This window comes from Struthio camelus, chromosome 21 (assembly GCF_040807025.1).
Source record: "Struthio camelus isolate bStrCam1 chromosome 21, bStrCam1.hap1, whole genome shotgun sequence".
NCBI classification, from domain to species: Eukaryota; Metazoa; Chordata; class Aves; order Struthioniformes; family Struthionidae; genus Struthio; species Struthio camelus.
In genome coordinates, this window is record NC_090962.1 from 1,056,299 (window position 1) to 1,078,537 (window position 22,239).

Genomic DNA, 22,239 nt, shown 5'->3' on the forward strand with positions numbered 1-22,239 from the left:
TCCCTTTGACGTGTTGGACAGGTCTCTTTTCAAGTGAGTGCCGGGAAGCCCATTGCAATTCTCCAGGTGAAGGTGGAAATGCAGCCCCACGTTGTGGACCAGACCTTCCGATTCTACCACCCAGAGCTGACCTTTCTGAAGAAGGCCATACGGCTGCCCCCATGGCACACTCTTCCAGGTAACTGTCTTCACTTCACCAAGGACCAGACTGAAAATACTGCATGGGACTGTGGGGTTTGAAGTCTTCCTTTCCATGATAATAGAATAAACCTAATTAATAAGCTTCCATCACTCTTGCAGCCAATTTTAACATGAGTAGGCCTTCCTGAAGGTGCAGGTGGCATCTTAAGGAGCAAGCTGCTACCATCAAACTCTCTGCTTTCTCAGGTCTTCATGACCTACCCATCTCGTATGACGTCCTTCTAGGCCCTCACATCAGGGCTTATCATCTGTTGTTGAACTGGTAGCCACCAAATAATTGAGCCTAGCATAAGGGATTCTGATTCATGGCTGGTTCTCCATGGCAGTGTGGTGATGTAGAGTAGGCAAAATAGCAAATAGTAGTAATAAAGCATTAGCATTTTCCCTATTTATCTCACGTATTTCTTCTTCCTAGGTGCGCCGGCAGGGATGCCAGCTGGGGAACCCGAGATGTATGTTCGCTGCAGTGACCCTAACATCATTTGTGAAACCAAACATATGGTACCAGTTACAAAAGTCAGACTGATGTCTGAGTGTATCCTGCTTCTAGGGTTTGTTTTAATCAGCACAGAAATGCCTCCCACCAATGGTAGCATCTAGATTCATCAGTCTGTAGTGATGAAATCCTGGCTTTTATTAAACTGAAATTGGCCTTTTTCCCAATTAAAATGAGCTGCCTTATTTTTGCAGCAGAAGCTTGAAGTTGCACCTTATCACATCATGCAGCAGCCTGTACTAGCTTGTCCTTTTGCGGAAACACTAAATGATTCAAAATGCTGGTGAAAAGGAGCCTTTTATCAAGCTGCTACAAATACATTTTTCTTGTCTAACTGGGAGTGTATACAGCTGTTGGGAGGGAGTGAAGTGGAATAACAATGTGTCCTCTGTAAATGAACAGTATAGTTGCTGTCCAAAGCTAGACCATTTTTTCTCTGATGTGTGATGCTACCAAGGTGAGAAGGGACATATAGGTAGAACAAGAGAGTGAGATATATATGTATGTTTATGCATGCTTATCCTTCTGATTGCTTTCTAATATTTTTCCTGTGGTGCAAATATTTCAAGATCTGTTTTGGCCTGTTTCTCTCCTGGCTTGATGCAAAAACACATTGAAAATTACTACTGATCTCTTTACCTGGTTACTTTTTTGACCAAACCCAGAAAGTTCATGACTTAAGTCACTTCGTGTTTCTTCCCAAGTGCAGCTTTTGTTTTGTAATTTCTAGCCAAGATTTTAAGTTTCCTGGGCTTTCTTTTCAGCTGGTTGAGATTGAAATGAAAAATAAATTTGTGCATATAAATGTGGATGGTAATGAAGGGAACTTGCTAATTGGCATTGCAGAAATGCGTTAGTATGGTAATTGGATTATGGCTTGTTAGAAAACGTGGGGAAAATTTGCCAAAATTTAATTACAGATGCAGACCTGGAATGCGATAGTCATTTGTATCCTCTTTCGTAATTAAAGATACTGCAAGAGCTCATCCAAGCTGTATAATAACTTAATAAAATAGTTTAACTGGATCCTGAAAACTTCTGCTTTCATAAATGGGATGATTTTTTTTAGGGGAAAAGAAACCCTGGAGTCCTCATTAGCTGGTTTGATCTCTAGGTTAACTATACTAATGATGCTCTGATTTTTCTACTCAGGGTCCTGGGGAACCACAGGACGTGTTCTTAAAAGTAGCTGGAGGACCAAGCCCACAGATCAAAAAATTCTTTGTTGCTATTTATACGTAAGTAGGAGAATCCAGAAAGTGTAAAAGAAACAATTACCCAGAGAGCATGACAGAGCAGAAAAGAGAATTCGTGTGGAGGTTCTTGCTCGGTTTCCCATATCTGACGTTTCTTTGACAAGCAGAAACCTGGACGGAAGGCTTCCTGATTGCTTTGAAATATCTGTTTGCAAGATTGGGCTTGGTATGGAAGATCTGAAAAAAATTCTTAGATATTTTATTTTTTTCTAAATAAACTGTCTCCCATGGCGAGACAGTTTCCAGTATGCAAGCTCACCCATTAAAAGCCAGATGGGTGATCTCTACATCAGATGACAGTGTTAGGTTAGCTTTAGAAATTTGTTAGGCTGAAACAAGCTCTCTTGCCCAAGAGAGTAAGCTCTCTTGCTCTTCAGCCTTCTGCTCTGGGCAGCCAAAGCCTGTATCCAAGCAAAATGCTTTTGTCTGTGAAGGTTTTGTTCTAGTGAAGGTGTTTAGCATAGAGGCCTAAGTCCCTGTTTTACGTTGCGTTAAGTCATTTTGAAAGCATCTTGCCAATGTCTCCTCTAAAAGCCATGATATGCATCTTTTTTTGTTGCTCCAGGGATGCCTGGCTTGCTGCTCCCATCCAGATCTGGCAATTTTACCTTCACTCCCTGCAGCGTGTGGATGTTAGCTGCATAACAGGGCAGCTGACCCGCCTCTCCTTGGTGCTCAGGGGCACCCAAGCGATCAGGAAGGTGAAGGCATATACCTCACATCCCCACGAGCTGAAGGTAACCCTAGCCACTGAGCTGAGCCTGTTTTCTTCTAACACAGCTTTCCTTCCTCAGAACAAAGAGGAGCTTTTTAGTTAGAAGAATCTATACAGCAGGGTGACTAAAGGTTTCTGAAATCCTTCAGAACTATAATTAGTAGTGGGCTTTTGCTGACAATCCTAGTGGAAATAACCCCTTGCAATGAAACATATCCCATTTGGAATTATGAACAATTTACTTCCATAAAATGTTTGTGATAATTATCTTTTGATTAAAGCCGCCATGTGTAGAATCAGTGGTACAAAACCCCAGAGGGCAAATTATCTGCATTAATGAGACTATCTGAAGACTAATAATTTCTTTAGAATTTGTTTAGTCATAATTGTGAATGTGAAAGCACAAAACCTCTGTTAATGTCCCATTAAAAAAAAAGAAAAAGCCTTATTGCTGAACTCCCTCCTCCTGAAAACAGGACAGGGGTATGAATCCCATAGAGCTGAGGAGTTTGTTTACCACAAGTTTGTTTTCTTTTCACTTAAAAAAAATGATTCAACAGCTTGCTGTTAAGGAGGGGTGCAATGCTGCCAACAGGCAGGTATTGCTAAAGTGAGTTTCAGGCTGCATTATGGCCCAGTGCTCTAGAGCTAGCTGCCTGCCTTTAAACTGGCTTCCCTTTTTCCTGTGTACTCTGAAGTTTCACCCCAAAATAGCATTCCTCTTACTCCAGCTGTTCAGCCTCAGACACTTGTAGCCTGCTTTCTCTACCTCCCTGGCTCCTGCGCAAGAGCTGAGGGGATGTGGAGCGCTTGCTAGGACTGAATCCAGCCCTGGGGGTCCGGCTGGCTGACAAACCACAGAGGCTGTCCGAGTTGAGGAGCCCTTTGGAAAAAACACAGGCCTTGCTATCACAAGCAGAGCTGAGTGAAGGAAACTTCCCTGTGATGAATTACATGGTCTTGGGTAGAGGTCTCTCACCAAGCAGTGCAGCCTGTGCAGGGCTCTGCCTTCAGAAAAAGGGCCAGCAGTGTCCTAATCTTGGAGTGAGGATTTTGGGCTGTGGTGAGGAAGCTCTGCTTGTTAGCAGCTGAGGAAAGCATCAGACCTGCCAGATAAGATTGTCTCTCTTGGGAGATTAAACCCTGCTCTTTGCTTGCCTTGCCATGCTGCGTGGGTCTCTTATCTGGTTTAGAATCTGTTAGTAAGCTAAAAAGTCAGTTACTTTAATATGTCAAGGTCTTTTTACTGGCTCCAGTCAGAAACTCCAGCAACACACAACCTATCTTTCCTTAGAGAGCCAGGCATGTTCTGCTAATGGGTATTGTATCGCAGAGAAGTTCTTAAGCATCTGTAGGATTTTTACAAAGGCTGAGTGTTTTTGTTTGTTTTTTTTTAAAAAAAACAGTCACCCTTGGTAGGCTTTCACGTGTCCTTTTAGAGTGAAGGAAACATCAGTAACTGTACAGTATATAACATCAAAAGGAAAAAGCGCAGACTGTCTACGCTCTGTATTACGTCTAACATATCACGTATGGCACTCTGACAGTAATACTTTTTGATCCTACAGCAAGCAATCAAAAGCAAGTAATAAGGGTTAACATTCCTCATACAGAAAAAAGGTCTAGCTGTTGGTAAATACACCTTTAGCATTCATTTGACTAAGCAAAGTTCAAATTAGCATTGGCATAAAGCTTCTAACATAAAGTTAGTCCCAGTTTATTAATGTAGGTGGTATTTAATATTTGCGTCATAGGTGCACATTTTCTAAGTGGAATCAGTGTCTAATTTATATTCCAACCTGACGTTATGAAGGTGCAGTAGACTTGATCCCAGCTGTTACTTGCCGAGGGACACTAGATTGGTTTTTCTGAGGCGTTCCTATGATCTGCATAAAAGTTTGTCTTCCTTTATTCCCCCACCATTTCTTATGTGATGATTTCCCAAAGATGGTGGGGGTAACTTTGAGCAAAGCATCTCTGATACCATGTTTTCTTTTTGTCTAGACCATCCTCTTGTTTTCTTTTTTAGTTTCTCCTTACAGTTGTGATACAAAACAGCCTGAACAGGCCTGTATCACACAGCGTGGCTGTCGGGGCTATAGTTGTCAACACAATATTGTTTGAGGTTCTGATGCAACTTTTTGATCGTTTCTCTTCTGAGTGACAGACAGACATTGGCAAACATTGGGCCTCTGCAGGTTGCTGTGATTCCATAGTATTTATTTCTACAGGTGGACCCAGAAGGCGTATTTATTCTCCCTCCAAACGGAGTACAGGACCTGTACATTGGTGTGAGGCCTCAGAAAGCTGGCAGCAGATTTATCTACCTCAATCTGGTGGATGTGGAATACCACCAGCTGGTCTCCTCCTGGCTCCTCTGTGTGTGTTGCAGGCAGCCTCTGCTTTCTAAGGTACGTTAGCTCTTACAGTGGAAAAATGTGATGGCTCAGGACCCAGCTGCACTGGAAGTCTCAGTCCTGCCAGTAACCTGGAGCTATCTGCCACTTATAACTTTATTTGCATCTGTCTGTTTGGCACTTGTTACCCTGGCATCCCCTTTCCTCCTCCTTGCTTGAGGAAGAGCACATGCTGGGTGCTCTGTAGTTGGGAAGCATTTTTGGCTTGTTACTGTCCTCTGGATGAGTGTTTGGTCGCTTTGCAGACATTTCCATTATTCTCAACTGTCATGGTCAGGGGTGGTGAAACCAGTTTCTAAGAATTACTGTCGGAGTAGAGATTAACTGTCCTCCCTGAGTTAATCTCCTAAAGCGCTATTACAGAGAATAGCTCCAGAGCAGTTGTCTTTACCTGCTGTGAATTGCAAGAACTTTGTGTTACTGCCCCTGGACAGCTGTTTTAGAAACACAGACCTTTGGTGAAACGCAAGGAAACACTGTGATGAGGTGGTTTCCTCTTTCAATATGAATTCTACCTATTTTTCCTATTATTATTTCTATCTCCCCATGTCAGTAAGGCACTGGAGCACACATTTAGCCCTCCAGTGTTTTGAGTAATCTCACTGAAGACCATAATGAAATGTCTTTCAGACTGTTTTGAAGGTAATTCCATGCTGAGGAATGTCAACTCTGAAGTATACCCAGTTGTGAAATTAAAGTTACAGCATGCTGATTTCTATTAGCACTGTGCTGGCTTAGGACTTTGCTCAAAGATAGAAAATTAGATTGCTCAGTTAATGTGTTCATTTAAAAAATGTTTTTCTGAAACACTCAGTATTGGGGGAAGTTAAGTTCAGCATTTAGACTGATGCTACACTGCTCCTGATCATTACCAGTCAATCTCCCAGGGGTGTGTTTTGTTATCTAAATTAGCAACCATAGCTGTCCCCATGGAAATAATTTAATTAGTTGGAGAATTAGTTGGCCAGTCCCAGCTGCTTCCCTTGCCCTTTGTCATTTGGTCTCATAATTACTGCTGTGAACATGGAGGTGCAAACAGCAGCTTGAGGGAGATTCTTTCTCTCAAAGGTTGCTTATTTTGACCCCGATGGTAGAAGGCAAAGTGAAATACAGAGAAAGTGAGAGGGAGAGGAGAGGATAAGGCAATGTGCCCTCCCAAAACACCCCTATGCAGGGCAGCTCCCTATATTAGCAGCGTTGGCTGGATGAGAATGCTACCTCTGATGCAGCTGAGAGTGGATCTAAGTCAGGGTTGATGCCCAAGGAGGTACACAGTGTGCTGGCTCAGATCCTCATGGATCTTTTTGTGTGAGACTCGGCAGTCCCAGCTCCATCCTTAAATCGTAAGCAAACCTACCAGGTCTTGAGCAGCCCCCACAACTCTCTTGGTCAATTCGTAACTCATTGCAGGCGCACTACAAAGCAGGCCAGGATCTCTGTGACTCAACACTACTTTGTTCCATGCTCTGAGAATAAAAATTAGTTAACAAGATGATTCTCCTTATTTAGTTCCATATGAGAGCCCGCTCGTGTTTTCCTCTGCCCACAGTTTGTGCGGCTGTGGTAATGACGACCCAGCAATTTCTTGTATTTAATCAACACAGGCGTTCGAGATAACGCTCCCTGCAGGAGGAGGAAAAGGTTCCAACAAACGGATCACGTACACCAACCCTTATCCCTCCCGGAGGCTGTACTTCCTATGCACCAACCGGCCTGACCTGCTGCAATTCAGGGAGGATTCCTTTGAGGTACTCAGCCACAGAGTGCTGCTTGCCAAAGACCCTGCTGCTCGACTTCCTAAACTGCCTGCGAGCTGCAGGTCTTCATCTGTGCTTAATGGCCTGATGTTGCCAGAGTGAGGTGGCTCTTGGTGAAGGCAAGACCACGTTTTGCTCAGAGGCTGGTGGTACGCGTTAATAAAGGAGGCAAAGAAACGCGTTCTGTGGGAACGAGCATCCATTGCATGCAGCGGGAAAACTTTTGGCCCCTTTAGAGAGAGGGTTTGCTCCGTGTGAGCCCAGAGGCAGATGACTTGGCTGCACAGCCCTGGGTGACAGCACACGCAGCAGGGCAGTGGGCCAGTGGGGCAGACTTCCCCTGCAGCCCTTTATGTGCGCATGTGTGTGAGTTGCGTTGCCTTGGAAAGGACAGAGATGGTGAGGAATCCATGCTCATCTCTTCATCTGTCTTGTCTTGCAGATTGGTGGTGGGGAGGTGTACACCATTGGCTTGCGGTTTGCTCCAAGCCAGAAAGCAGGTGAAGAGGAGATTTTGATTCATATTAATGATCATGAAGACAAGAATGAAGAAACCTTTTGTGTGAAGGTTATCTACCAGTGAATCCCAGGCCAGATGCCTGCTTCAGTAGAAATGGCAAGTTGAATTCCTTGCCACGTTGCCATGAACTCAATTGATGTAACATAATTCTGTGACTCTTCCTTCTACTCAAAATGGGAAGTATGCCTGTATTTGTTACTATGCATCACAATCCCAGAAGAACGTCTGTTTTTGTTTTGTATTATTATGTGTTGGTGTGCTTGAATCTTCTTGATTTAAAGAGTTTGCAAATGTGAGTCCACAGGATATTTTTAAGTATTTCATCTTCTACATTGAATTTTGTACAAACAGAAGCAACTTTCTAGATGCTTCAGTACTTTTTATTCATTCTAGATCAATTAAAATTGTTGCACAGAACTGACAGAGTATTGCAGCATTTTCTGCTTCCGGAAGTCCAAACGCTTATGAATCCTCTCCTGTGAAAGCTCATGTGGGTGTTGAGCTAGCCCTGCCCTCAGTAATGCGCACCGTTGTGCTGTCAGACCTCTCACGGCTTGGAAGCACTCAGTGACTCCTGGAGCGCTTGTCCTGAGTGCTGTTAACCTTAGATCAAAGTGACAGCTTTGGTAGCCTTAGACTTGGGGAACGTGTAACGCAAGCACCCCAGGGCAGGGCATGTGCGTACCCATGTGTCACAGCACTGTGCTCTGTAGTGGGAGCACTTCCGTCCCCTTGCTGCCCTGACCTCCGTTATCTGGCCAAGCCCTGGCGGCGGGTGAGAAGGGGGTCAAGGTAGGAGGTGGCTGTAATGGTGCAGAGTGAGGCCCTTGGTCTCTCTGTGGTGTGAGAGCAGATTCCCCCAGCTCTCTTTGTTTGAAGTGATTTTTCAGGGTCCAGAGTGAAAGGGGCCTCAGATGTGCTGCAGATGGTGGAGTGGCAGAAGCCAGACCTGCAAGATGAACTTTCCTGCCACAGCCCATAATTACCGCTCTCCCAAGGTATGTCTCCATAGCAAACGGCAATGTACTGTAGTGGTGCTGAAGCTGACTTTAAAGCAGATTGCTCGTGCAGTGGATTGAAGCTAGCCACGGCAGCACAGAGCACTGTGGCTAATTTGCCCTGCTGAGAAGTCTTTCCAACCTGAATGGTTTCTGCACAGCTGCTTCGTTTTAATTATTTGGAGAGTGGCAGGCATCCATGTCAGGTAATGACTCCAATGCCTGTGTAATGCTCCTGTGTTTTGTTCCTAGCTGTACAGCCTTCAAAGTAATGCTTATGGCTACTATAACAGCACATTCTGTTGAAAGTCAGGTGTTGTGTCCCCATTTTAAGAAAGATATTGGTAAGCTGGAAAATGCAGAAATGTGACAAAAATTGTGTGACACTGCAGCCAGTGCCTGGGATGAGCTGTGTGGCTGCGAGAGGGCAGAGGCAGGCCCCAGCTGTGCTGCGAAGGGAGAAAATACTGGGTTTAACTTAGTGCAGAAAAGCAAAACAAGAATGTGTGTGCCGAGGATGAAGGCGAGTGCAAGCAAACTACGAATGCAGTAAGAGTTTTCTTTCATTTTCATTTGGGATGACTTTTGCTCCAGAAGTGGGTGGAGGCTCTGCCTTTTCAGGATGGTCTGGACTTCTGACTGAACCACCACCTGGGGAATTTCCTTTAGCCAAGACCCAGCAGTGCTGCCATCAAAGAGCAGTTGTTGCCCCAGGTGGAGGCACTGAAATATGGGAAGCCGGATGAGAATACGTTATCTGCGCAGTGAAGTTCTTAACTTGTTCTTGACGCTTTCAGCCACGCTTATATTAAAGTATAGAAACTTGTTCCTAAGTGGATAGACCTGTCTGGGACCATTGTTAAAAGCTGCACAGAGTTCATAATTCAGTCCATATTGTTTGGGAAGTTAATTGGGAATGAATGTCTCCTGACTGCCAGGAGACACTATAGCAGTGCTCGGAGCTGACTGTGGCTGTGCTAGGTGTTTGCAGGCAGCTCGCTGGGAGCAGAAGGGCTGGATTATCTCTGCGGTTTCTCCTGTTCATTTGGAAGTGCCCTGGCAAAGGCACTCCTGGCAAATTCCCTTTTAAAGCAAAGGCAATGGTTACTGGTGGCCCTCAGGCATGTCAGTGTTTGATTTGCGAGTTTAATATAGCATCTCCCAGTGATGTGAAAATTGATAAGACAGAAACCCAGCCTGCAGGTAAACGCTCAAAGTGCAGCGCATATGCACGCACAGAGGGAGTGGGTGTGTGCAGAGCTGGGTGCAGACTTCATTTTAAACACTGATATTTTGAACTTCTCAGCTGTATTTCAAGTAATGATGATGATTAATGACTTAAACTGGCAAAAATATTGGCAGTGTTTACAGAAACGTATTTGCGTTTTTTAAGTCAGCTTTCGCTGTGGGTTATGATCTCTGCGGGGCAAGTGCAGTTTCAGAAGCAGCCTTGCCTGCAGGAGGTTTTCCTGGTTTATTGGAAACGTTTCTGTGCTACAGGGTCTCAAGAGCAAGAGCCTTTCTTCCCCCTTTCTTTGCTTCTGTTTTGGCACAACATAAAAGCAGACTTTAATTCTTCTAACTTGAGGCTAATTCTTCACAATAGTAATTTGCATCTCTCTTACACCATCCACCTGAGGAGCTGCAAAGATATAGCCCAGTGTTTTCCTCTGGATTATAAAGGAGTGTTATTTTCTCCCAGTGTGTCTGGGAACTTCCTTTTCCCTTTTTACAATTCCCCAGCACTGCAAGTGCTTTTAGGCTGTGAGCCTGCCCAAAGACAGCCTGAGGAGAAGGACGGTGTTGGAAAGAGCAGTGTTTGAGACACATACATTTACTTCATGTGCTGAAAGGGGCAAAAGCCCCCAAACCAAATATCTATGTGGTCTGAACCTTCGGCACTGCTGAGGCTCAGCCATGGGATGCCACCAAGGTGTCCCGGAAGAGACCGAGGTGGCGAGAGCGCGCCCCAGGGTGCTTCCCCTCCGTGCGTTCTCGAGGGCTTCCCTGCTTTCCTTTGCCTGCGGCCGAAGAGGACCCTGCTTGTGTTCTTTGTTTTTTTTACCGTAGTGTTTGTAACTGTGATCTCCAGTTGAGAGATGTTTGCTTGGAGGGGACAGGAAATAAATTTTAAATGCCCATCTTCCTGCCAGTGAAGACTGCAGGATTGCTGGTGCGTGCCCTGTCTGCAGTCTGCTTGCAGCAGGTGCGGGCGTGCAATCCCGGCACAAGTGCTGTGTGTCCGGAAGGGCGCTAGTCTGGCGTTGCACCGGGAGGTGCAGCCGGCGCTGATCTCTGCGCGCGGGACAGGCGGCTGCCGCGCGCTGGGCGGGTGCCTGGCCTCCGCCGCGGCAGCACCGCGTGGGCGCTGTGCCGTGTGAGCCAGGCCCTTCCCCTTCCAGCTGGCTGCCACTGCGGGAGCATCTTGCGTCATACTGAGACAGATGAGTCTGGATGAGTCCCGGTAATTACGGGAGAGTAATGTGCATGCTGACACATCTGGGACTGAGAAATTATGGTTCTGTCCCAATATGTTTTAATCTTGTTAGGTAATAAAAAGCTCCCGCCATTCTTTACTAGTTTATACTACATTTATTTCTGTTAACTCATGGTCATTAGTACTTAAAAAACATCAAGCACTACCTCCTTTTCTGATCGCTCCATTTTCACTAATGGATTAGAGGGAAATAGCTGAAACGCATCCCGCTGATTGCGAGGCTGGCAGGATTTTAATTTATTGTCCTGTTTTTACAGCACTGACTTGCATTTGGCCTTGACGTATAACTATTGGAAATCCTCAGCAAGTTTTACTGAGGAGGAGATTCATTAGTTTCTCTGGGTGAAAGAAAGAGTAGGACAGACAAAAAAAGGAAAGATTTTCGGCACGAAAGGCTGGGGACTCCAGACTTAAGCCCTCGCTCTCCTATCTCGAATAGATCGCACCAGCTCCTTACTGTAGAAGTCAGTGGTGATGCCTCTGATGCTTTGTTAATTCAGCATGTAAAAGACTCCAGTCACACTTTGGACAGCCTCTACTTGGAGCCCCCGCTGTGCAAGGATCCCCGAGCACTCAGACACCCTCATGCTGTGCCTGGCCAGCATGAAAGGTGTGATGTGGGGCGGTGTAGCTGTGGGTGCAGCATTGCTTTGTAAGCCACCCCGGGCAAATGCTCCTTTTGTGTGGCAGCATCTGTCCAATGCAGATTCATAGTTACCTTGCTCCTTTTGCAGAAATAGAAACCCTCAGCAAAATCTGATATCATATTTAAGCACTTCAATTAGCTAATGCCTTTAGGGACAGCAGCCACTTTTCAATGGCTTCGCCGCGTGGTGCAGGAAGAGCTTTCTGAGGGGGATGTCCCACAAGGTACCACCGCAGTGGGACCAGGCTGTTCTTCCTGCAGGGCAGCGGCAAGAAAGCCTGAGAAATCTGAAGTGCGTGGGAGATAACTCATGGACTTGAATTTTAGGCAGCTGATAACTTATAGCAAAGGATCAGTGACATTATATTTTATTCTTTGTTGCCTGGCAGTTTTTTTGAGTTTTTAGTGTCTGGAACAGCTGCGTAAGCTGTAAATTTAGGATAAGCATGTGCTTGCTTCATAGGTGGGTTTACATTACTGCATCAGTCTGGTTTTGATTAGAGTTTCCTTGTTGCATTTCTACCAGCCTTTCATGAGTGGCCACCAATAAACCTCTGCTGCTTTCTTATGCCTAAGCTTACAGGGAAACAGCAAGTGGAACCAGCTGCATCTCTATTCCCCACCTCCACATTTTGGCTGGCCCCGAGTGCGCATCACAGCAGCGTGCGGCAGGCGTCATGTCACACCGAACCCTCGGCGCTTGCCTCTCCGAACGCCGCTGCTCTGCGCCCAGCTCGCCTTCCCTGCGTGGAGCACCCAGCGGCTCCTGTTGCAGGTGAGCACAGCAGCACTACTGGCCCTAGTCCTTATCGCCGCAGCCCAGCGGGTATATCGCGATTAAAGCATCAATGCCTTTTGTCAGTGCCCCTTATCGTCTGGAGCAGGGTTGCTATCTGGGCTACAGCCAAAGGAAGAAAACACTCTTATGGGCTCACTGCTTGAAAAGAATAAGAATGCGAAAGCCTTCTCTGCAGGCGCTCGGTCGCACCACGGTGCTGGTCAGCAGCTGCTAGGGCTCCCAGGAAAAGGCAGCATCTCCTTGCCTGGCACTGGCGCTGATGCCAGACTCTTCCGAAACTCACTGAGCCCCTGTGCCACTGGCTTCGGGCTTTTGTCCTGAACGGATTCAGGGAGCTTCCCTCAAATCCTTTGGAGGACACCCCAGCCTCCTGCAGGTCTGAGCACCCCGTGTGGGAGACACGAGGGCCTGGGGACACGTCAGGGGTCTGGGATGCACTCAGCTAGCTTGTCCTGCTGGGGCAGGACCCTCAGACCAGCACAAGCAGCTTCTCGGCACCTTCGCCCTGGCAGAAAGCCAGTGCAATCGCTTGTGTCTGCGGCAGGGCTCAGGCCCCTCTGCCCCATTGCTGAATTGCAGCTCTGTTAAGTAATTGGGATTAACTCCTCCAAGTAACAAACAGGTTTGATTTCCCTCTGGTGCTCCCAGTACCATACTATTTCCGGTGGCGTTAATTAGCACAGGAGGTCGCTGTCCCTCCCTACCCCAGCAGCCCCCTGTCCTGGGGCTGCCCTTCCTTGCCGAATTTTCCCTGTGAGCAGGTGGTGGGTGCCCGCACGTTTTCCTTTGCCCAGCCACTACCGCTCAGAGGCAGCAGGACGATCCTCTACAAAGTTGAAAACTTGCCACTGGCCCGGAAAGATTTATGTCTGAACCAAAGCCGTGTCGCTGCTCTTTATGGCATATTAGTCTGATGAATTAGTAGTCCCAATTAAGTCATGTGCTGAGTTACTCTGCCTCCTTTGGACTGATTGAAAATGACAGCTAATATTTTTTAAATTATTATACTGTCTGCAGCACAGAGAGGCCCCTAAGTTAGGTTATTAAAGTAGATTAGCTGAATAATTTTCATTACGTTTCCATATAATAATATTTCTTAAGCATTAAGAATGAGTTGGTGCTTTCTCCTCGGCCACCACAGACCAGGAATCTCCGTAGGTGCGGGAAGTGCCACGTGCTTGTAGCCTGAAGTACATTATTTGCTGGTAGGAAAGTGAACGCTAATGGAGGGATTTGAGTTAAACTGACAGCTCGGCAGTCCCACTGCGATTAAGTGTGATCGGGAGCTGCAATTTGCAGGCACTCGCTTGCAGGTATAATGGAGATACCCAGCAGCTAACGGCGCGCTGCGCAGCAGCCCGCGAGGCCGAGCACGGGCAGCGGAGCGGAGGCAAAGCCCCGGCAAGCGTGGCCTTCTGCCTCGCCGGGAAGCCGAGCGCTTGCCGAGGCAGACGGCAACACGCGGCCACCTTGTGCGTCGCTTGTGCGACTGCTGGGCCTGACGCTGTCTTTGCACCAGCAGAAAGGCCGCGCGGCACAGTTGAGGTATATGTTGAAAGCTGCGGTGAAACTTCCTCTATGATGATTCTGCTTCCCTGCAGTAACACTAAAAAGTTTGTTGTCTCTCTAGATATGTTTACCTGTGCCAGACCATCAGCTTAGTCAATAGCTGGCCAGATGAAGCCCTCATATTTTTCTCACTGTTATTTCCAGCCTGATTCCAAGGTGTCTCACAACACTTGGAGGTTTTCCTCGGTCCTCTCATGTCCGCTGAAGGAATGCAGTGGAAATGAGGCTGCATTGTCCAGCAGAGGATGCCAAGAGCAGTGTTTGCTATGGAATACAATGTACAATAGACCTTTGAAGCACTGTAATATACCCTGCTGATGCCTATTTGTTTGTTTTCACTACATTAGCTGTAATTAAACACTAAAATTGCTTTGTTTGAACTTAGATGAAATGTGCAGTTCTGCTAGGCCTGTGTTTGAAAGCCCCATTTGCAGGCGGTGAAGAGGAGCAGTGGCGAGGGGCGAGACTTTGTGCTCAGCACCGCATGAGCTGGAGACGGTCACAGAGCAACAGCGGGCAGCGCAAGGGACCCCGTCTGCCTGGGCCAAAGGGGCTGTAAAACTGCACGGGACGTTGTTTAAAAACACAGCATTCCTTTCTTGTAGGTCCCAAGACTGGTTACATGTGATTGTTCTGGAGAAAGAGGACTTCACCCAGGGAATGAGCTAGGCCGAGAGCCGCTGCGCGCGCTCGCTCCTGGGCCGTTCTGCCTGCGCGGGGACCATCTCTAACAGGCAGGTCTTCGGAAAATGCTGAGCTGCTCAGAAGAGGTCACTGAAAGCCAGTGTTGTGTTTTCTGCTGACTGTTTAAAGCAGCGATCCTGCAATGCTCTGGCATTTGCTGTTCTCTCAAGTACTCACTTAGCAGAGGCGAAGCAAAGAGCAACCTGCTGGAGCGGTGTATGGGCACGGGGGCAGTGCTGCAGCTCCCTTTTTGATGGAGTCTATCGATAGCCTCTCCTATGCCGCATTCGCCACTGGAGCCTCAAAAACTGGTGTTAGCCGGAGGGCACAAACCCTGGGTTATCAGGCAATTTTCAAAGAAACTTTCCTTTGGGCTGAAATATGTAGAGTCTTAACCCTTGAAAAAGCTTCAAGTATTGAGGTTCTGGCAATTCCAGGCAGGAGGATGGATGAGCTGTGTCTGCTTTGGGCTTCTATGTTCTTTGGGTAATAGCTTGGAGGAACAATTGTATTTCTTATTTTGTTCACACGTGTTAATGGAGTTGTCCCCCTTAATGACAATAAACTCATATCACTGTGCACTTAACATGCAACTTATTATTTCCTTTCCATTTCATTCATGTCAGGAAGAAAATTGGATTCCAGTAATGATATAATTAATTCACCCTAAAATCACAGCTCGTGTCTTATCACTGAAACATGCAGGGAAGAAACAATTTGGAAATGCTTTCCAGAGTATTTTAATAATTGTAATGACCACTCTGCCCTCATTGGAGCATGCAGAGAGAGTTCTGGGGGACTGAGCGTTGGTTCCTTCGCCTCTGAGAAGCTCTCACCAGGCTGGGCTTCATCGGGCGAGGGAGTACCTTAAATCTCCCTCTCACCTTTGCAGGCTCCCTCCACACGCTGGTGTTTGCCTCCTGCATTAGCATTTGAGATACCACAGCATCTATTAAATTATTCGAGGAGTCCGTCTGGTGGTATCACTACCTGGAGCATTAGTATGAGAAGCAGGATAAGGAGGAAACCATTCAAGTCTCAGGGAGCATGGAGAGCATTAGGAAATGGGCTGATTAAAAGGAGCAGAGCACGCGGCGGAGGCTGTAGGTCCCGTTGCGCTTGCGTCGTGCCACTCTGGGTTGCAGCTTTTGCAGGGAAGCGGGACTGCCCGCTCGCCCCAGCACGCAGCTGTGTGGGAATGTGTCATGCGCGGGGCATGGCAGGCAAGGAGCTGGTGAATTTAAATGCTAATGGGCTGAAAGTTGTTGAGACCTCCCCACATTGTGTGTAAGGAACGCCTGCTCAGGAAAGCCTTGCAAACTGCTGCCTTTCCCTGCTGCTATTTCAGCGCTTTGTTGCAGCCCCTCCTCTTTGAGCCTGGTAGCCCTGACATTTCTAGAGGAATGTAAATTGAACACTCCAGAGGGCCTCTTTAATAGAGCTAATTTTATAGGGGGTCATATAGAGGTTGTCAAATTGACTAGAGGTGAAAGAAGAAACTCTGTGAATCTCTGCCAGGTGCTCAATCCATCCTTTGAAGGTCTTCCACTCTCATTTTGCTTCCGCTGTCTCATGTTTTTGCCTCTTTATGCCTTTGTGTTCTGGTTGGGTTTTTAGAAGTTGCTCCAAAGCATCTAGCACTGCACTGGAAGCGAGACACTGAAAAAAACTTTGAGATAAAATGGTCTGAAATAAACCTAGACTGCCTTAGCATGCACAGGAAGATCTGTGGCTTTTGGCAGTAGAAACAGGGTAAAATTTCAGAGATGTGGAATGTGACTTTGCATTGAAATAGTCATTGAACTCACTCCCTGTGAAATATAATGTTTATCGACCTTTTGCTTTTTGCCCCTCAGGATAAAGCGTTTCCTGCCGTGATGTAAATCAGTGATTTGTAGGGTGCTGCGCCGCCTTTGGAGAACGTAGGGAGGTAACAACCCAGCGCTAGGAAAATGTCCTGTTTGAAGAACAGGGTCTGGAGGAAATTCTGTCATTTGAATGATCGTTTCAAAGGAGAAACAACTGAGGCTGCTCTTGATGTTTAGCATTGCTGCATATTAAGCCTATTAAACGCTTGTTGGCTCCTTGATGGACCCATGTTCATCATTCCCTCTGCAGCAATCTGTCACTAATTGGAAGACTTATCTCTGTCCTGCGAAGACGAGCTGGAAAACTTGGCCCAGCTTCTCCAGCGTGAGCTGCGCGTGGCTCTGTCCTGCCCTGCGTGTCCAGCAGCCCTGGCCCTGCACGGGGAACAGCTGCTTAGCCAGCAGCTCCCAGCTCAGAGCTGCCTCGTGCCTGAGTACGGCAGCAGTGCGGACTCGGACCTCTGCTACTGCACTGGCAAAATACGAACGGGAACTCACAGAGGCTTGTCCCTTTTAAACAGCATTTCCACGGAATGGAAAATGGGGATATTGTGGAATTCCTGTTTTATCGTACAGCAAGAACAGCCATGCTGGCTCCTCCAGAGCTCCCAGCTGCGGCTCTGGCTCTTCCTTCGTGGGGCCACGTTGTGCTTCGTTCACTCTCAGCTCTCTTCCCACCTGCTGTATCGGGTCTGGCTGGTGACCTTTCGCAAACCAGCAGTGGCATTGCAAGGAAAATGAAATGCATTGCATTAAGCAGGCAGTGGTTTTAACCAGGCAGAAAAGAAACACAGGGCAGAGAACAACTGTCATATCCTGGCACGTAATGTTTGAAGAGGCCTCTCTTTCAGCAGGCATACCCATCCAGCATGGACTGCCGTAGCTGAGTTTTCGGCAGATTTCTAGCTTTGCTGGCAATGGTTCGCTGCCCTTTCCAAAGCATGCCGGTTCTGATAATTATGCGTGAGCAACGTCATGTTTCATCTAACCCAGATTTTTTTCATAGCGAACGCTTCTTCAAGTGTGATACGGTTGAGTTAATCATTTCTACTTGCTTCATATTTCTGCCAAAGTCTGTGTTTCTCGAGTCCACCAAGAACTAGAGAAAAGGACATGAAGCAGGATGGAGCTATCCAAAGCGCAGCCAGACAAACAGCCAAATAAAGGGGGCAATCCTAGCGACGGTCCCATTCCCTTGCCCTTTTCAAGGCGGTTTTCCAATCGGGAGAGGCTTTGGCGGAAAACTCCCAAGTTCATTTGCGTATTGAGACAGGACTTAGCTGAACGGCGCTGCTGAATCATTTGAACTTTACTTGTCATTTAGAGCAAATAACCTTTCAGGGACTATGTTTGGATCCAAAAGCTTTGGGCTGGGGGGGCCAGCTCTGATCTGTGAGCAAACAGCGAGCGATCCCCGGTGTGTGCGGCTGCCTGCCCGGCCCCGAGTCCGGCTGCGCTCGGCGCTGCCTCTGCTGCGCTGCGTTGCCTGGGATCAGGTGATGGATGTGAGTTTTCGGCTCGGGGTTTCTCCACGCGAAGCCTCCCCCCCCCCCCCACTTATGTCACCCGCGCAACATTAAAAGTAAAAAAATGTTTGGTTGTGATTAGCACTGAGGTGAACTGTAATTAATTGAATCATAGGGTTGCTGGTGAGGCGTAGCGATGGAGTAACCTTGAGCCGTTTTGCTCCGGTGCAGTGGAGGAACCTCTCTTGCCGCTTCCTTCTGAAGGCAGATGCGCAGCCCCTGCTGAATCTGCCGTTGCCTAACGCGCCACGTGCACAAGCCTCTCGCCGCAGCTGTGGAAGTCGCTATTAGAGCAGGAAGTGCGGTGCAGGCTCTGGACACAAGGGAGGGCAGAAACGGCTTTTGCGGCGCAGCAGCGTAGCGCGGGTCCGCGATGCTTGCAGCCGCGAGCCCCTTCTCCGGGGGTGCTGTGCCTTTTTGCGTAGGCTGTTCGTCACCTGCGGGGCAGCAGAGCGGCCGCCGCGCACCTGGTGCAGCTGCGGCCCTGACGCCAAGGCCACCCTGCACACCCTGAAGCCTTCAGGCTACCCTGCTAATTAGCTTCCAGAAACTGCTAGGTAATTAAGCACATCACTGCTCCCAAAAAACCCACGTAACTGCTGGAGAAGCTTTACCCTCCAGCCGCAACAGTTTGCGTCCCTGAGCGCCGAGGAGGCGTGAGCAGCGGTGGCCGAGCCGCGGCCCCGCTTTCCTGTGCGCGCGGAGGAGCGACGCTCCCGCCGGGGCACGCGGTCCCGGAGCTGCTCCCGGGAGGCTCCGCTGCCCCGCGCTGCTGGCCAGGAGCTCGCGGGAGCTCTCCCGTGCCTTCTGCTTCCGTCCCGGCACCAGCCCCCTTGCTGCTGTGCTTGTGTTACTCTACAGCGTAAGAGCGAGCCGTGGACTATGTAGGCACTAATGTCTCTCTCCGCCCCAGCCCATCGCAGCTCTCCCCGGCTCTGAACGGTGCGTAAATGCCCTCGGCGCTGCGCAGTCCGGAAGAAAGATGCGTTTTTCGTCTAGAGCAGCTGAAGGGGGACACGCTCAGCGATAAAAAAAGCGCATGAGCGTGCGCGCCCGAAAGCCCTCGCAGCCGCTCTCTGCCGGCCTCCCCCGGCCGCTGGGGTCGTGCTCATCTGGCTCAGGCGCCCCAAAACGCCTTAGTGCGCCTGTCGTGAGCATGACATTGCGACTGCTTGAGAAACCCCTACTGAAACAAAAGCGCGCCGTAACGTTTGCTCGGGCTTTGCCAGCAGGCTAGCAAGACGTTACCGAGTCTCTCTAGCAGTTAAAACGCATCTTTAGACTTTGTGCCAACCTGGAAGATGAGAGACTGTCTGGAAAACGGCACTGACACGTTAAGCAAATGTTTTCCAGTCTGTTAATGAGGTTTGTACTGTAGACGGACAGCGCGGCGAGGGAAGGGGAGCCCCGAGGCGGAGGCCAGCGCGCTGCCAGGCCGGCGCTCAGGAGGTATCGGGATGTGCGAGGCCGGGGGGTCGGTAAAGAGCCCGTCGAGGGCCCGGCAAGCTCTTCCTCTGCAGGCGCGGAGCAGCCCAGCCGCTGCGGGTGATGAGCGCTCAAGGCATCGCTGCAGAAAGGAAACCGCGCTCCAGCCCTGCAGTCAGCGCGGGAAATGAGTGGCGCGGCACGTTCCTGTAACAGGCGTCCTGGCGCCGCCGATGTAGCTGCGCTGCCCTGGCTGATCGCTTTGGGGAAGGCGAGAGGCGAAGAAAACAAGTGCCGCTCTCGTCAGAGGACGGCTATTTCTCTGTAGAAGGTGTGAACGGATTGCAGTACGGAGAAGCAGAAATCAAGTCCGCCTCTGCAAGTACGCTTGAAGCCGGTCAGCTTCTCCCGCTCTCCAGCAGCACCCAGCAGAGGCAAGGCCACCCTGGAGGCGCTCGGCGGCCAGCCTGGCTGCGCCCGCCGCCCCGGCGGCCCTTCTCGCCGGGCCGTGAGCGGCTGCGCGCGCGGAGGGCCCGCTGCGAGGCAGGCAGAGCCGGCGGCGGCCAGCCGGTCCCGGGGGCCGACGGGCGCCGGCGCTGGCTCTGGCCGGGAAAGGGCTCGCGCTGAACACTTTTTCCCACGTAAGGACTCCAAAAAGAAAAGAGATGCTGAAAATGTTGTTCTGGCATTTTCAGGGGGAAGCGTTTTGATTTCCAAGTCTGCAATGAGTTTTTATTTTGAAATGTATTATTCATTGGCCTTAAAAGGTCAGAATCTAAATGGAATGCTTTAATTCACCTGAGATGAATTTATTAGTTTGGTCTTTGGCAGACGCACACGAAATCAGTCCCCGGCTCTACGTCTCCACCTCGGACGGGACGCGCGGGGGGAGCCGAGACGTCCGTGCCCCCAGGCGTGGAGCTGCCCGCTCCCGGCGACTAGCCGGCCTCGGATTTCGGCAGCCTCCTCCCTCTCCGAAAGCCTCTGCCGGCCTTAATGCTCTCACCGAGCAGTCTCAAGCAATTTGCAGAGCAATTAATCTAAACAGATATTTTGGAGTGCATCTGGAAAAGGAGCAACCGGGCGGCAGCTGCTGTCTCCTCGGGGACAGGGCGAGAGCGCAGCGACGGGACGCCTCCGCGTCTGCCGTCTGCCCCGGGCTCCCTGCCGTGGTCAGACGGAGCAGGTCAGCTAACGGCAAAGGCGGGCCCGGCGCGGGGAGGGCTGAGCGGCGGCGGCGCGGCGGCCCGGGTGGCCCGGCGGGGGCCGTGGTGCTGGCTCGGGGCTCCCTGGGCTTGCTGCGGCGGGGCAGAGGTCTGGCGCCGCTGGGCACCTTTCCCACGTGCCGCAGTGCTGCTCCGCTCCCTCTCACGCACGTAGTACGTTACTTATTTACTTATGTATTTATTTGTTGCAGTCAGTTTTTTTCCTGCGCGAGCTTTAATTGGGTTGCATAAAGCATCCCCAGCTGCGGGTTCTGGTTCAGTAATTACTGCATCTTCCAGGTTCAAAGAAACCTGCATCGCTTCTGTCAGTACTTTAACAGCACGTTTCACACGGCGGGAGCCGAGCGCCCTGCAGGTCTGCAGCCTTCGCTAGCCGTGCTCTGAGGGGCGGTGGTTCACGGTTCGCCCAGGCACCTTTTCCTTTGCGCCCCCCGGCACGGCCTCGCCTGGGCCCCCGGCCCGTCTCCAGCGCACACGTCCCTTGGGACAGAGTCCCCAGACTCAGCAGGGATGCGCGGCAGCCCCGTCGCCGTCCCCTGGTTTGGGCTAGGGCATGGCTGCTTGGGACCGCAGCCCTTCCCCGAGCGCCGTCCTCGGGGACGAGGTTTCAGCCCTTCCCGCCCTGACGGCAAGGGCAGACCTAAAAATGCCACAAAGAGAAGAAAACGCTCGGAAGCCTCCGGTCACTGTTCGCGAAAGGGTGTCCCAGCGTTCCCGTGCGGTTCGTGGCCCTAGTGACCTTTCCAGCTGCGGTGCGTTCCCGCTCCCGCGCCCAAGCGCCAGCGGAGCCGTGCGAGGCGCGCAGGAGGTGCCAAAGGCGGGGTGAGCGCCGTCGGGCTGCGCCGGTGGCGACCTGGCATCGCTGCAGCACGACGAGTGCTGCTAGCAGCAGCAGCACGCACCTCCGCGCGCTTGGTGTTCCCATTATGAACACGTGCCGTGAGAGTGGAGGAGCTGAATTAGACGCAAAAAGGCGAGCAGGCCTTTGGGGACCGTGCACGCCGAAGCGCGGGAGCGGAAGCCTTCCCGGGAAGGAGCGGCACGATTTCCTTCACCCCCGGCATCCTGACGCTTCCCCAAACCTTCCTGGGTTTCTCCAGCTTTTCCCAGGGCCTTGGGGAGGGTCTGCGGCGCGCCGGAGCTCGGCACCCGGCACCGCGCTGCGCGCCTGCCCCGGTCCCGGGCCGACAGGCGTGCAGCGCCTTCCGCGACGTGCGGGGACCGCTTCCGCAAAGCTGTTCCCTTTTCTTTCTTTCTTTTTTTTTAAGAACAGCTTTATCGATAAGAGTCCTCGCAATGAACTGTAGCATCATTAATTTTTGCTATCTGAGAAGCTGATTGCGAGAGGACGTGGACGTGCAGCCCCGAGGCTGCCGGCGCCCGCGCCCGCGCGCTCGATGGTGACTGCAGCGGAAGGACGTGGCTCCTGGCGCTCCCACTCCAGCAGGAATAAGCTCAAGGAATATTTATTAGGCCAGTTACGGGTCTCTCGCGTCCTCTGGAAGTTCATGCCCTATGCTTCTCTAACGTGAGGCGTAAAATGTTCTTCTGCAGAGAAAAATCCCTTTTTGGTTATTACCAGTTAACTCCAATACGGCCAAGCAGTGCCAGCATTTGAACGTGGACAGTTTTTTTCCTC

At 49.9% G+C, this 22,239-nt stretch overlaps 1 protein-coding gene across 2 annotated transcripts in view; it reads left to right on the plus strand.

Moving 5' to 3' along the window:
• The window catches only part of NPHP4 (nephrocystin 4), a 60,958-nt gene extending 45,768 nt beyond the window's left edge, over window positions 1-15,190 (plus strand). Inside the window, exons 24-32 of one of the 2 annotated variants that reach the window (XM_068916292.1) lie at window positions 22-178; window positions 617-702; window positions 1,850-1,935; window positions 2,519-2,690; window positions 4,900-5,079; window positions 6,690-6,833; window positions 7,285-8,360; window positions 12,080-12,278; window positions 14,477-15,190. In XM_068916292.1, coding sequence (XP_068772393.1) covers window positions 22-178; window positions 617-702; window positions 1,850-1,935; window positions 2,519-2,690; window positions 4,900-5,079; window positions 6,690-6,833; window positions 7,285-7,425 — 966 coding nt within the window. In that variant the 3' untranslated portion in view covers window positions 7,426-8,360; window positions 12,080-12,278; window positions 14,477-15,190. Of the gene's footprint in view, window positions 1-21; window positions 179-616; window positions 703-1,849; window positions 1,936-2,518; window positions 2,691-4,899; window positions 5,080-6,689; window positions 6,834-7,284; window positions 8,645-12,079; window positions 12,279-14,476 lie in introns of those variants that run through there. The other variant, XM_068916291.1, reaches the window with a different exon arrangement.
• Window positions 15,191-22,239: the final 7,049 nt, after the last annotated feature.